Below are 14,974 nucleotides of genomic sequence, written 5' to 3'. Positions count from 1 at the left end.
GCTCACATATTCACGGTTGCACATACGCTGTATCTGATTGTGTGTGTTTGTGTAGGCCGTGGCCCCTTTACAAAGGTCTCTTGAGATCAGAGAGACGGGCCTAGATCCGGATCATCCCAGCGTAGCGCGCTCTCTGCACCAGCTGGCTGGAGTTTATGTCCAGTGGAAGAAGTACGGCAATGCTGAACAGCTGTACAAGCAGGCCCTGGAGATAAGTGAGAACGCCTACGGCCCTGAGCACGCCAGTGTGGCCAGAGAGCTGGAGTCACTCGCAATGCTCTATCAGAAGCAAAACAGGTGAATAAGGCTCTCCTGGTGTTCATGTATAGCTTAGAAAACACTTCTCTTGTTGTGACGACTAACAAAAAGTTACACTGTCAAAGCAAGATTCACTTTAACGTGTTTAATGACTTACACTTCATACTTGTACGATGAGGTATGAACAAGCGGAGAAGCTCAGGAAGAGGTCAGTAAAGATCCGTCAGAAGACTGCACGCCAGAAAGGTCATATGGTAAGCATTTCCCAATCACAGTTATAGCTGGTTAATCCCATATATTAACCATGACTCTTTTCTACTGCTCCTGTCAGTATGGCTTCACTCTGTTGCGACGCAGAGCCCTCGAGCTGGAAGAGTTATCCCTTGGAAAAGACACTGCTGACTGCGCCAAGACGCTCAATGAGCTGGGCGTCCTTTACTACCTCCAAAACAACCTGGAGTAAGGCTTACATCCTGTGTTTAATAGATGTTATAGTTCAGTCCTTGTAGTGTATGCAGGAATGTTTGCTGATGTGTTTCCTTTTACTCCACAACCTTCACCAGTGCAGCCAAAGTGTTCCTGGCCCGCTCTCTGGAAATGCGCCAACGTGTCCTCGGCCCAGATCACCCGGACTGCGCCCAGTCCCTCAACAACCTGGCGGCGCTGCACACTGAGCGGAGGGAGTACGAAACAGCCGAGGACATGTACGAGCGGGCGCTGGAAATACGAAAGAAAGCCTTATCGCCCGACCACCCGTCCCTGGCGTACACTCTCAAGCACCTGGCCATGCTTTATAAACGCAGAGTGAGTCACTGAAATGTTGCCATTCCTTCTGCTGATAACTGCATCTGGTGCTGGTTTATCAGCGTTTGGTCATTCTTTTACCAGGGGAAGCTGGACAAGGCAGTTCCACTTTATGAGCTGTCCCTGGAGATCAGGGAAAAAAGTTTTGGGCCCAAACATCCCAGCGTGGCCACAGCGCTGGTCAACCTGGCAGTGATCTACTGCCAACTGGTAAAACTGGGCATCACACCTATTTTTCTTTTTTTCCCAGGTACACAAAGCAAAATGAGCTTTAAATTTCTTTATCTTTGACAGAAAAAGCACAGCGAGGCTTTACCGCTTTATGAACGAGCACTGAAAGTGTATGAAGACAGCTTGGGACGCTCGCATCCCCGGGTTGGAGAGACCCTAAAAAACCTGGCTGTGCTAAGGTAAAGTATTTTGAGGATCCATTTATTGTTAATTAGGTTTCATCATGAATGCTGCGAGTCCTTCATGTGTCTGTTAATTATTTTCTTCTAATCTAGCTACGAGAAGGGTGACTTTGAGAAGGCGGCAGAGCTTTACAAGCGTGCGATGGAGATTAAAGAGGCAGAGCCGTCGTTAGTGTGTGGTAATGCTCCGTCCCGCCACTCGTCCAGTGGAGACACGCTCAGCCTGAAGGGGCCTGCTCCCCTGCCACATGCCCCTAGGTGACTCTCTTACCCATTAACCTCCAAAAAGGTGTTAACAGCTCCATCAGCCATAGGTAAAATGTAGGATGTGATTCTGAATAGAATTAGAGTTTTTTTGTGAAGCCGGTTCTCTCAGCACTGCATGGGAGGCCGAGTAGGATCTGACAGTCAGGTTTTACCAGCATCCTTAGACTGCTGACCAGATTTGTACATTAGATGCACAAACTCACTGGACTGAGGTAACCCTTGGGCCCAAACAATGGCAGGTTATATATTCCCTTCTGCAAAGGTCCCAGTCTTAAATTGATCCTGATAATATTACCATATAGTCCTGATCAGGCTTTAGGTTTCAGTCAAAAACCTGCAGATTTACCAGAGGTCCTTTTTTAATATGAAATCATGCTTCTCAGAAACTAAACTCAAATTTTAGCCCAGTTGATTTATTTGTTGGCACAAAGTCAAACTCCAACACATTAAACAACTTCTGTGCACAGTTAATGATATTTAATGGATTTTTTAAATTATTTTTTTAGTTGTAGTGTTCTTTCAAACCAGTAACCCGCCACAATAAAAGCTTCTCAAGCAAGCCCATCAGACATCAAGCACTTTATTGTCCAGTGTGATAAATCTGAAACAGATTTAGCTGTTGTCACTAAAATCAAATACGCATTCTGTAGGAAAAAAATAAATAAATAAGAGTTCAGTATTTTGTTTCCGTACATGAAGTGTTTACCATACAGTATTAATTGTGTAATTTTGAATGGAAATGAAGCCTGAAAGAGTAGAATACATCCAAAATAAGGATTTGTAGGTTGGAGGCATCTCTAGTTCATTCATTTCATGTTTATGAAAAACTGTAGAACTTTTTTAGACATTTTAAAGGCCAAAAACATGATTGTGCCAAATTAGTCTCTCGGTCAAGGTTATTAATTATGTTAGTGTTTAATTTCTCAAAGAATGTACATGAAGCCAAAAGGGAGCAGTATATCTCATTGCCAAATATAAAACATACAATGCTTCTTCTGTATTTTCATTTATGCATGTATTAATGTAATATAATTAGAATCTGTAAAAGATGTACAGGACAAGAAGAAAACATGTCAGCATGTTAATAAGACTGTATTCAATTTAATAAATACTTTATTGAGACAACGTTGTTCTGTGATTTTGCGGGGTTGAAATGTATCTAGCAGCACTTTCCATGCATAACCTGTCTTTTGAATGAGCCATTCTCTGTTTGTTACATATTAATGGGCTTTTGCATGAAGATGTTTAAAAAAAAAAAAAAGAAAGTACTTCTTGCAGGAATGCATCTTCTCAATGTTGCCTACAACTTTTTCATCTGAGCCATTAAATCGTTTAAGCTCAGCTCCGTCTCCTCCACCATCTCCCCACTTGGTGGATTCTGAAATGCAACAAAAATATCAGAATTTAATCTACAATGCCTCTTAGTACCTACAAGATCTAAGGATAGAGTAGGGATGAAATGCTTGGTTTTCAAGTTTGTTTGTTCTTCCGTCCTTACGCTGTTATTTTACAGCCAACCACTTTTACACAGCTCTGTAACACGTTTATTTTATGTCAGTAAGGTACGAAATAAAAACATCATAGGAGAAACTTGTGTATTATCCCGTTGTAAAGTAAATTTGACCATACTGTGATTTTCTTTTTCAAAAAGCAACAAAAAAACAACTTGCTGAAAATTTGAGAAACTTACAGGCAATTGAAATATAATTTTAAACATGTAAAAAAAAAACTACCAAGTAAGCCGTTTAAATATGTGCTCTCTTAAAGATTACTAACCTCGGCTGGAATGGTATAAGCCTGAGTGATGCCTTCTGGGAGGTCGAGCACGACCCCCTGTGCCGCCTCCAGCTCTGCTTCAGTCACCTCTGACACCAGTTCAATACCTGCACAGCACAACTCAGTGTGAATGGTGTGAATATAACAAAAAAGGACCAGTCTCCAATTATTTATTTTTGCTCACCCCATTCATTGTCTTCATGAACAACCTCCTCCTCTTCCTCCTGCACGACTTCCACCTTTGGACGCTCCGCTTCTTTTTTCTGAACAGAAAAGGTCAGATAGCAAGAAACGGTTTCCCAAAATGATAAATAATCATATGAATATTAGGATTTTTGATTAGTCCCACATCAAAATAACCACTGAGCATGCGCACCTTGTACTCCTCCTGCTGTTTCCTGCAGTAGCGGTCATTACACTGAGGGTTGGCTTTCATGGCCATGCTGGGGAAGAAGTCCTGCATGGCATTGTAGCCAAGATAATAGCTGACTGTGCCAAACTTTAACAAGTATCTGGAAAGAAAAAAGAATGACGTCAACTATGTCTCCTTCCACCAATTCTGTATTTAGCTCAACATATTTTAACCTGTCCACAAATAATCACACATACTTCAAGACATTTTGCACTAAGATGCCTGCAACCACACCCATCGTTGTTGGCAAACTAGCGGCACACACACCCTCCCGTTTTAGGGTTTTCTCATCGATGTTAGCAGCAACAACCAGGGGAGGAGCACACTAACGACAGAAATAGTATTTTAATATTTATGTTAAAGGTGAAGAAAAAAGAAGAAGCTTAGTTTGTGTTTAAACCTACGGCAAAGCAGGCGGTCTCTCCAGGAATGATGAGCTGGATGTGTCCTGATACAGCGTTCTCACTCACTCCAGACTCCATCCAGATCTGACCTAATTCATTACAGGCCTGAAGTAAACACCACAAAATGAACAGTGAACCAGGAACGTAACATCTGAAAGCAGAGCACTGCTTCTTATTTTTTTGATTATTGACAGTAGAATACTTACTGTATTGATGGCCATTCTGGCCTCAAAGTTGTCCACACAGCTCAGCACCAGATCCACTGGAGTCCCTTCTTCCAGCCCTCCATGACTGAGGAAACATTTCAACATTTGTTGTAAAGACAAACAAGGGAACAGATTTAAAAACGAAAACACAAAGTTCAAGTGCTTACCTGATGCGATCCATGAAATGTGTAAAATTTTCCATTGTAGTAATGTTGTAGTTATGGGTCTCAAACTCCACATCCGGATTGATGTTTCTGTTGGAAAGAGAAAGCAACATCTGAATAAAAGCCAGAAAACCACTGCGGATGAAGGACAAGTGGCTCTCTGGTGACGACGGCGTACCTGAGTGTGTGCTCTGCTGCTTCCACTTTACTGAGTCCTGCCTGGTGAGGCTGGAAGAACAGTCTGTTCATGTTGGCCAGCTCTACTTTATCATAGTCAAAGAGGAGCAGCTATGAAGCCCAAACATAAAATGTTGAGATGTGAGAACGAGCACACAGGCATAAAGAAAGCATATACTGATGTGGATGAAAATCCAACAAAAATGTAAAAAAAAAAAGGGTACATTTCTATTACCTTTCCGATACCACATCTGGTGAGCATTTCAGCTGTCACACTGCCAACTCCCCCAACTCCAACTACAGCCACAGTGAATGTTCGGATTTTCTGTCAAAACGATTTGAAGATGGTTAGGTCGAGATCTTTCATGATAGTACATTACAATCTCAATATTTGAGGCTCAAATGTGTCACTACCTGACTTTTACGCTGCAAAACAGAGCAGCCAGACTAAAAGACTAAATATGGATTAACAATAGAGTGAAAGAGCATCTCTGCATCCCAGATACTGAACCGTAAGTCTACTTCACCCCCTCAAATCAATTAATTGGTCATTGATTGGAAGACTTGTGCAGACTGTGATGACAAAACATAGCATTGATCCAACCCCGAATCAAGTCTGTTGAACCACTGAAACATCTTAAACATGCAGGACCAGTTTTAGGAAACACTGACTTGTGTTACCTGCTGGTGCTGCATGTGACATCAGCTGTTTTAAGTGGTATAGCTGATTTTATGAAAGAAAAAGATCTGTGTGCTTTTTCCTCTGGTTACTATAAGAATTGAGATGAGCAAGTAATAGAAAGCTTGCAGATTCTTCACTTGACTCTAAACGTGTATACATGTTCAAATGTTAGAGAAACGCAATAGTTCTGCCTTGTATTCTTTTCAGACCACACGGTCCCTGAAAAGAGCCGTTTAGAGTAGGGTTGCCACCCGTCCCTTGAAATACGGAATTGTTACGTAATTGGGAATTAAAAGTTGCGTTCCGTATTGAATAGGGGTGGGTTAAAAATATCGATATATCGATATTTTATCGATATGCATGTGTAGGAACGATTATCGATACATAAATCTAAGTATCGATTAAAAATTTTTTTTTTTTTTTAAATCCCAATTTTTTTCGCCCATTTTATCACCAAGTGCTCCTACCTAAGTCAGTCCTGGGAATTGCTCCATGTACCAACCCCGGGAGGCCCTGCACTGAGCTCAAGTCTCCTCCTTACTTGAGGAGTGAGCAGGCTGCTTCTTTTCACCAGGCAGGGTGGGGTTTCTCTGGCCGGACGTGGCGCGTGGAAGGATCATGTTATTCCCTTATTGTAACCAGAATATCGATATCGAATCGTATCGTATCGGAAATCGTATCGTCTTGGGACCTAGTGTATCGGAATCGTATCGTATCGGGAGGTCAGTGATGATGCCCAGCTCTAGTATTGAATCAATACAGACATATATTATGCACTTATTTATTAATGTCATAATATACAGGTGAAGGTCGGAAAATTTGAATATATTGCAAAACTTTATTCGTAGTAAATTCAACTTAAGGTGAAACAAATGTATTTTTTCCCACTACATTCAAAGTGAGATATTTCAAGCCTTTATTTGTTATAGTTTTGGTTATTATGGCTCACAGTTTATGAAAACCCCAAATAAAATCTCAAAAAATTAGATATATTTTATGAAATCAATAAACAATTCAATCATCAAAATTATAACAAATAAAGGTTTAACATATATTGCTTTGCATGTAATAAGACTATGTAATATATTAGTTTCACCTTTTCAGTTGAAGTATTGAAATAAATTAAGTTTTACACTATATACACCATACTTTTACACAAACATGGCATAGGAGGCTATTTCAGTTGCTAGTATGGTTGGCTGTCTGTACAGTCATGCAAGTTCAATGCTATTAAAGCACTTTAAACTTGAAATCAAAGCATTTTGGGTTTTTTTTTTTTGCATAAAATATATATATTTCTATGCAGTTTAGAAGTTTTGGGGATGTCCCTTTTTTTGGCGTCTGTGCTGCTGAAATCGGGGCGTCCCTTATTTCTATTTCTGAAAGGTGGCAACCCTAGTTTATAGTCGTACCTCGTAGTCGTCCACGATCCCCATCCTCTTCAGAGCCATGAGGCGGCTGAAACCAAAACACAGCTGACGTTAACATCTTTGACTCACAAGGCGTCGCCTCTCAACCTCTCACAAAATATGTAAAAGACATAAATCATTTCATCATAAAGTCACCTGTAGGGGTTAGAATCGACGACTTCTGCGCTCATTTTGTCGATTTTCGGCCTGTTTAAGTCCAGCTTGTGAGCATCTTCCGCGGCGCTCTGCTTCTGTTTACACTTTATTAGTTCATTTTCCAACTCCCGCACCCTCAGCTTCAGCTCCTCTACCGTAGCCATGGTCCAAACAAATACTCCTCAAAAAATGAGGACGAGTTTAACGTTGTGAACGAAAACAATTATTGCAAATGCAGAGTTTAAACGACAGGGGGGAAAAAGTACACGTATCCTTTTTTGTAGCTGTCAGGATGTGCGCTCCTCCAAACATCGTCCGTGTAGGAACTAGTTCAAGGGAACGAGTGTTCCTACGTGAGTGGGGGTTCATTTAAACGTCCGTGTAAGATTTTGGACAAAGTTTGACAATTTGTCAAACTCTGCTACATTAATGTAGGATATAAGGTACTTTACGTTTTTGTGCGTTAGGTCGTAGGGTTTATCAGTTACTGGCATAATTGCATCGTTAGTTCGCCCAGCAATGAATGTTAATAATTAATCCAGAATCATTTAGAAATGGAAGATTTAACAACTCCTGTCCGACCACAGCATACATTCAATGTCAGCAGGCTTCAGCGGTATCTGGCTGTCAAGTCACTGCTGTCAAATAATGACACTCTTAGCGTCAGGCAGTACAGGTAATACGGTTAAATACATGTTGCTTGTTTCATTGTTTATTCACGTTAATTGTAAATGAGTGACAACTTGCTAACGACGCCCTGTTGTGTTTTCCAGCTTTGGTCAGTCAAACCCAACTTTCCTAATCCAGACTTCTTCAAACAGCTATGTGCTCAGGAAGCAGCCCCCAGGCGAGCTGCTTCCAGGGGCTCACAAGGTAAATTAAGTCATGTTTTAATCAGGTTGTGCAACAATGTTGCAAAGCTCAACTGGCTACAAACAACACTGCAAAGAAAAGTGCAGCAGTTACGCGCCTGCTCGCCAGCAGGGGGAGCCATTGAGTTGTGTTAGTCTGACTGACATATTCTTACATATTCAACCATAGGGAATGACAAAAATCTGTTAGAAAACAAGAGTATTTAAAGGCACAGATCACAGTTTAGTTTATAGTTGTTAACAAGATGAAAAAAATCATGCCCTCTGCAAAGAACTGCAACATTTAATTTTCATAAAGAACTTGGGATAAAGTTTGAATCCAGTTTAGTAAGTTCTGACAGGCTTACATGCAAATGCTAATTGTCAGAAAAGTTTAATTGAAATAATGCATGATCTATGAAACTGTTTCACAATTTTTTTTTATAATGTTTCTTGATTTATTTATTTTTCTTCATTGCAATTACATGCAAACTAAATAGGATTGTCTGGAAGAAATCTGTGTCCATGTTAAAATAAGATAATCCTTTATTACTCCCTCAATGGGGAAACTCACATGTTAGCAGCAGTACATTTAACACACACATGCAGGGAAGGGGGTAAAAAAAAGTAAAAAAAAAATATAATTACAAGATATAGACAGTATATACATTGCAATGGAAATAAAAGTAGTGCGAAGGAAAAAAACAGTGCAAAAAAAAAGCAGGTAGAATGAGTGTGAGGTAGACAGACAGATATTGCATAGATATTGCACATATGGTTATTGCAATTTTTTTTTTAATTTATTTTATTCTTTATTTCATAAAAAAAATAAAACAAACAATTCAATACAAATACAAACACAAATGTTCATAAATTGTGAATGAAAAGGGAGGAGAAAGAAGAAGAATCTTATCTAATCTGCCCCTTTTTCCAAGAAGTAAATTCACAAATAACATAAATTAAAATCTTAAAAACAAAAACATCTTGTTATTGCACATGTTATTATTGTCCGTTAGCTACTGAGAGCAGGCCTGGTTGTACAACTTATCTAATTATAAATGACAATATGTTGACAAAGTGCATCCTAATTTTACATCCATGAGTTTTACATTCCTGTATTGCAAATAATTTAATAATAAAATAATATGTGATAAAAATAAATTATAAAAAGAAAAGTACGGGATCTAGAGAAATAACCATATTTGACATTGTGTGCAGGTGGACAGGGAGTACCGGGTGCAGACGGCCCTTTTCTCTGCTGGTTTCCCGGTGCCTCAGCCCCTGCTGCACTGCAACGACCCCCAAGTGATAGGAACACAGTTCTACTTAATGGAACACGTCAGGGTAGGTTTGTGGACCTAAATTATATAGCAAGGAAAAAGCCAATTATTGCATCTGATAGAGTTAACAGTTTAATTTGACATTAGCTAACCATGACATACCTCTTCGGTGGCAGACACGTTGTTTAAACTAAAACTGTTTAAGTAATATACTTTATGACAACATTATAAGTATATATAAGTAATAACGAAAGAAGTATGTGTTTTGAGTAAAGATCTGCTGTTGTTTTGAGCAGGGCCGTGTTTTCAGGGACCTTTATCTCCCTGGAGTGAGTCCAGCCGAGAGAACTGCCCTGTACGTAGCTGCCGTGGAAGTGTTGGCAAAGATGCATTCACTGGACCTGGTGTCCCTGAACCTTGAAGGGTTTGGAAGAGGAAAAGGCTACTGCAGGCGACAAGTGAGAAACTAAATTGATGAGTGAGATTTTTTTAGCTTAGTCACCATCTTTAAAGGTGAATTGAATTGTTCAGTATTTAGTGATGTTTGATGAAGCTGTTGAATTGAATTGAAATGAAAGGTCTCCACCTGGACGAAGCAGTACGTTGCAGCAGCGCACCGAGATATTCCAGCCATGAACGCAGTGTCTGACTGGTTGATGGACAATTTGCCAAAGGAAGATGATAATGTCACGCTTGTCCATGGAGATTTCCGGCTGGATAACTTGATATTCCACCCGTCAGAAGTACGATTTCCCTGACTTGAATTCTCACTGCTTTACTGCATTTGTCAGTGTTGACTTCACAGAGCTTGTTTGATGTAATAAGGCACGTGTGATAGCGGTCTTGGACTGGGAGCTGTCCACCACTGGGAACCCGTTGGTAGACCTGGCCTACTACCTCATGCCTTACTACTTGCCTGCAAACCTCAAAATTGCCAACACAATGGGCAGTCTAAAAGGAATAGAGGGTAATGTGAACGCGTCGTCATAACTTTGAAAAAGATTTGGGTACAGAAGTGTTATTTTATAGTGATCCACAGCTCATATTGATCCTTCTATGAACAGGTTTTCCAGCTGCCAGCGATCTGATTTCCATTTACTGCGGGTGTCGAGGGATCCAGGCTGCTTTGCCACCGCTGAATTTCTACTTGGCTCTGTCTGTCTTTAAAATGGCAGCAATTTCCCAGGTTTGTATAACATTTAACTGCATGGAAAACAATACATGTTGTCGTTTACTTCAAATATCTACGTTTAGATTTTTGGTTTTATAATTTTTTCTGGTTATAGAGGGATGTAAATTAATTCTTCATTCTTCCAATCTGCTTGTTCCAGGGCATCTATGCTCGCCACCTGCTGGGTAATGCCAGCGCGCCCAATGCAGCGGAGTTCTGCCACAGTGTTGAGCCTGCAGCCACGGCAGCCTTGCAGCTTGCCAAAAGGTATTTGCATTTGTGAATTTAGTCAAATTAGAGTATAATTTTATATAATAACGGTCCATATAAGCAGGTATAAAAACATGTTTGTCTTTTTAATGGAAATGAATTATTGTTGTTTGCGTAAGAGATTATTAAGTTCAGCTGCTGATTTAACTAAAGCCAACATTTTTGGGGGCGAATTTGGCATCCAGCTGTTGCTTCAACTGCTTCCTGCCAACTTTTAGCATCTGAGAGATGTGTTTCATGCCAGGCCTCTCGCAGCTCCAGCCAAAGACAGACTGTTCCTCCAAACACCTAAAGGCCGGGCGGTTCTCCAGCAGGTCAAAGACTTCATGCGACAATACGTGCTTCCTGCTCAGGAGGTCAGTGCCAACGACGGGCGCCATTTGTTTCCCCTTGATGGACATTTAATTCTGACGTGAGCAAATTCGACAGAGCAGTTCATTCATGCAGTCAGGATTAATGAATTAGAGTGCGAAAACAATGAGTCTTTTTATTTCATAACTCTTATCGCACGCAGAATCGCCATCACTGGCTGGACATGAAAGGACTTTCACTGCTGTCCAGGAAGTGTGTAGTGCATTTTCTGTTGTGGGAAAAAAAGGGCAAAATTTAGCAAAAAAAGCTGCAAATTGTTATAAATTGATCTCTATGTTAGCCTGTTTTGCTTTTTACTTTGCATTCTCTCACTGATGAACACAGTCCTGTATGGAAACCCAACATACAATTACACACCTGTCTTTCTGTCGATAAATGTTTTTGGTTTTTCTCTTCAGGAGGTTTCAGAGTACTACCTTAAAAATGCTCAGTCCCCACAGAGGTGGCATACCCCCCAAATAATAGAGGATCTCAAGGTAAGTAGGGATCATCCTAAATAACTTCTTCTTTTAAAAAGGCCATGCGTTCATATTGCCAAAGTATATATGTTTGTTTTTTTAAAAAGGCTAAATGTTATAATCTTGTCTAAAGTGTGCACCTCCCTACTGACTCTGTACAGCCCACAGTCCATAAATGACAAGTAAACCAAAACAAAGATGCTGTTATTTGTGTCTGGTCTGTTCTAACTTCTCGAGCTTTGGCCTGGTATCGTTGACGTCAGACGTGTTTGGTATGATTTGTGTTTTGTATGTCTGGATCCAGGTGAAAGCCAGAGAGGCCGGCCTGTGGAATCTGTTCCTGCCTGCGGCCAGTGGACTCAGTCAGCTGGATTACGCCTACATTGCAGAAGAAACTGGACGTTGCCTCTTTGCCCCTGAAGTCTTTAATTGCCAGGCTCCCGGTAAAACATAAAAAAAATATGGTGTCCGATTTTTCTTGCTACTGTATTATATGTCGTTTTTGGTCAGCTCTCCCTAAATCATGAGCTTCCTCTTTACATATGGATCATATTCTCTCATGCTCTGGTTTATATCTGCTGCAGTTAGTTTAAATTCTTTCCAAATGATATTCATACTCCTTTCATTTTTAATGATAACAGCATGCATTTCTTTAATTTATTTACTGGGTTTATGAAAGTAAGGTTTCTGAGTTAAAGGTCAAAGATTTCCATATTTGTTCGTTTTTTTTATTATTTTTATCCCCAAAAAGCACTACAAAGCACTTGAAAAATGAACTCGTAATTACAGGAAGATGGTGTATATAATGGTGTTTTTTTCCACAGACACAGGAAACATGGAGGTGCTCCACATGTTCGGTACTGAGGAGCAGAAGGAGAAATGGCTGGAGCCGCTCCTCAGAGGGCAGATCCGCTCCTGCTTCTGTATGACAGGTATTTCCATGGCCGGGTCACAAAAACAGCATCCAGGAAGGGAACAGCGCTGGAAGCAGGTTTTTAGCAGTGCACTTGCGGTTTTTGAGGCTGCACTTGATGTCGTAAACTTCAGGATTCCTGCCAACAGTATAATATCAAATTTAAGCCCTCCTGCTATTAGTAGTGATGTTTCTGTGATGTTTTCCATTGATGTTTTTGATGTTACACAACCCAGGTTACAAGTGCACAGCTGCTACTGGAACTTTAAAAATGCTGAAAGTGTTACCAGCCAACAACGGCAAATAATAGCTCTTTGAGTAATTTTCCCCTGTTTTGAACCTGTCTTCTTTCCACACTGCCGGGAAAAAGTAAAATCGCTGTAGCCCGAGGTTTTTACTGTACATTGGGCGTGAGGATTTCTGTGGTTTTCAAGTCAGTTGGAAATGTTTCCGGTAGTCTGTTGTCGGCACTTTTTGTTCTATTTATTAGACTGAAAAATAAGGAACAGTTGTACTTGAGACTTTTTAAAGAGTTGTCTGATTTTTTTAAATTTTTTTTATTACATTTTTCTTAATGTAAAAATGAACTGACAGCAGTATTTATATAAAAAATAATAAAAGTGCTATACCAACTGGCAGTCTTTTGAAACGAAGGCTATGGTAGGGTATGGTAAACGTAAAACCTGTTAGGCATTAGAGCGCTGTTGATTATTTTCTCAGAGTACAATCTGGCCTTTTTTCTCCTTTTTCCAGAACCCGATGTTGCCTCCAGTGATGCAGCAAACATGGAGTGCAGCCTTGGCCGGGATGAAGACAGCTACATCGTAAATGGCAAGAAATGGTGGAGCAGTGGTGAGTGCACGAAATGTAGTTCAAACCTGGATGTCAAAGAGCTTTTTGGTTCATTTCAGATTAAGAACTCCATCAAAAAGGCTTAAAGCTCAATAAATTATCAACGAGTAGTTTCAGTTGTTTTAACTGAACTTCCTTCAAAGCTTTACTTTTGTTTGTTTTCTGTAAGAGGAAAACCCCATACATCAAGGAATGATTTTAGAAGAATTCATTTAAAAATGTTATTGCTAAGCTTTCCTCTGGCAGTGATAGGTTTTTATGAAAACAAGATGGTTGGGCATTAAAGCCCTGAAGAGTATCAAGCCACACTGCTGGCATATGGGTAGCAGGAAAGGGCAGATGACTCATGCAATAAGCATGAAATAACATAAACATGCTTCACCTTCTTGGGAATCTTCAATCTATTTAATTCTGGAGTATATCACTTTGGTTTGGAGGCAGTTTGAGCCGGCATACGCTCATAAATTCCAACCGCAACACATAATCAGTGTAAATCAGTTATTTCAAAGAGAGTCATAATAAGCAATTCATGCTGGAAAAGGAAGTGAAAAGACAATAAACGAAATGGTAATGCAACTCCTAAATTAATGGACCACAAAAGCACATCATTACTTTTCATTTTAAGTGTTTATTGTTTGTTTCGGTGCTCTGAAAATGGAAACTAATATTCCTTAACAGCGGTGCAATGTAGTCTGTCTTTAATTAGCACTAAATATAATTTTGAAAACAAAATATTTAGATGTAACCCAAAAAAGAGTTATGCTAATACAAATTACATTATTAGTGCTGAGAAATAATAACCCCAATATATATATATATATATATATATATATATATAACCTATGTTTTACTCACAATAGATCAATGAAAACCTATCAAATATTGAAAGTGAGACATTTGACCATTTCATGAAAAATATGATCTCATTTTGAAATGGCAGCAACACATTGAGGTTGGGTGTTGTGATTAGATATTATTAAGCAGCTTATAGGCAGGGTGCCTCAAATGTGAAGATGGGCAGAAGTTCACCAGTCTGAAAAAACTGCATCTACAAATTGTAATCAGTTTCAGAGTAATGTTCCTCAGTATTAAAGTGCAAAGGCTGTGGCTATCTAATCGTCAACAGTGCTTAATATCACCAAAGAGTTTACAAGAATCTGAAGTAAATCTCTGTGTGCACAGGTCATGCTGAAAATCCGTATAGAGACCTTTGCCCCATCAAGCAGTAATGCATATAAAAAAAAATAGGGCATGATGCTGTAATGGAAAGTGCTTTATGGGCTCAGGCACGAGACACAGTTTGACGTGTCATCCACAAAGGTCAGCACTCAGTCATTCAAAGAACACGCCTTACCTGAACATGATTCAGGAGCGCTGCTGTCAACTTTCACCCAGATAACATTTAAATTGGACTGAGGGGAAAAAAGAAAACTACCCTTTGAGCAGAAAAATCAAATTATGACACTTGACATTGGTTTTAGACTCCATGTCCTCTGGACTAAAGTGGAGAGGGATCGTCCAGCCTGTTGTCAACACTCATTTCAACAGTCGGCATCTCTGATGAGTAGGAGGTGCATTGCTCACCGAGAAAGTAAATATAAATGCTGACAAGTATGTGCAGGTTTTAGCGCGGCACATGCTCCCATCCAGACATCTCTTTCTGCTTGGATCTTTCAGCA

The 14,974-nt window shown here is 39.9% G+C and overlaps 2 protein-coding genes across 2 annotated transcripts in view; one reads left to right on the top strand and one right to left on the bottom strand.

Moving 5' to 3' along the window:
* Positions 1 to 14,974, top strand: part of nphp3 (nephronophthisis 3) — a 37,334-nt gene that overhangs the window by 8,593 nt on the left and 13,767 nt on the right. The window contains exons 21-39 of the mRNA XM_061713095.1: positions 56 to 297; positions 437 to 512; positions 590 to 717; positions 822 to 1,062; positions 1,147 to 1,272; positions 1,357 to 1,472; positions 1,569 to 1,733; positions 7,902 to 8,001; positions 9,198 to 9,323; positions 9,556 to 9,717; positions 9,838 to 10,002; positions 10,085 to 10,226; positions 10,324 to 10,445; positions 10,591 to 10,697; positions 10,945 to 11,056; positions 11,471 to 11,548; positions 11,835 to 11,973; positions 12,355 to 12,462; positions 13,197 to 13,295. Of these exons, the coding sequence (XP_061569079.1) occupies positions 56 to 297; positions 437 to 512; positions 590 to 717; positions 822 to 1,062; positions 1,147 to 1,272; positions 1,357 to 1,472; positions 1,569 to 1,733; positions 7,902 to 8,001; positions 9,198 to 9,323; positions 9,556 to 9,717; positions 9,838 to 10,002; positions 10,085 to 10,226; positions 10,324 to 10,445; positions 10,591 to 10,697; positions 10,945 to 11,056; positions 11,471 to 11,548; positions 11,835 to 11,973; positions 12,355 to 12,462; positions 13,197 to 13,295 (2,554 nt within the window). The remainder of the gene's footprint in view (positions 1 to 55; positions 298 to 436; positions 513 to 589; positions 718 to 821; positions 1,063 to 1,146; positions 1,273 to 1,356; positions 1,473 to 1,568; positions 1,734 to 7,901; positions 8,002 to 9,197; positions 9,324 to 9,555; positions 9,718 to 9,837; positions 10,003 to 10,084; positions 10,227 to 10,323; positions 10,446 to 10,590; positions 10,698 to 10,944; positions 11,057 to 11,470; positions 11,549 to 11,834; positions 11,974 to 12,354; positions 12,463 to 13,196; positions 13,296 to 14,974) is intronic.
* On the bottom strand, positions 2,838 to 7,438 carry uba5 (ubiquitin-like modifier activating enzyme 5). Its single transcript, XM_061713093.1, has 12 exons — positions 7,129 to 7,438; positions 6,976 to 7,021; positions 5,117 to 5,206; positions 4,883 to 4,992; positions 4,708 to 4,794; positions 4,541 to 4,625; positions 4,335 to 4,439; positions 4,128 to 4,255; positions 3,895 to 4,030; positions 3,703 to 3,781; positions 3,519 to 3,625; positions 2,838 to 3,120 (listed from the first exon to the last, which is right to left on the bottom strand). Exons 1-12 carry the CDS (start codon positions 7,290 to 7,292, stop codon positions 3,043 to 3,045), a joined length of 1,215 nt encoding a protein of 404 aa, XP_061569077.1. The 5' UTR covers positions 7,293 to 7,438; the 3' UTR covers positions 2,838 to 3,042.

This window comes from Cololabis saira, chromosome 22 (assembly GCF_033807715.1).
Source record: "Cololabis saira isolate AMF1-May2022 chromosome 22, fColSai1.1, whole genome shotgun sequence".
Taxonomy (NCBI): domain Eukaryota; kingdom Metazoa; phylum Chordata; class Actinopteri; order Beloniformes; family Belonidae; genus Cololabis; species Cololabis saira.
Note: the sequence above shows the minus strand (reverse complement) of the source record. Positions and strands in the feature narration are given on the sequence as shown.

Bases quoted from the DNA above. Each gene is read 5' to 3' on its own strand.
- uba5 (XM_061713093.1), bottom strand. From the start codon at position 7,292: ATGGCTACGGTAGAGGAGCTGAAGCTGAGGGTGCGGGAGTTGGAAAAT. The intron at 7,022-7,128 runs GTGACTTTATGA...TTTTGGTTTCAG, and splicing joins GTCGATTCTAACCCCTACAG to CCGCCTCATGGCTCTGAAGA. The intron at 4,440-4,540 runs GTAAGTATTCTA...TGTTTACTTCAG, and splicing joins CCAGAATGGCCATCAATACA to GCCTGTAATGAATTAGGTCA.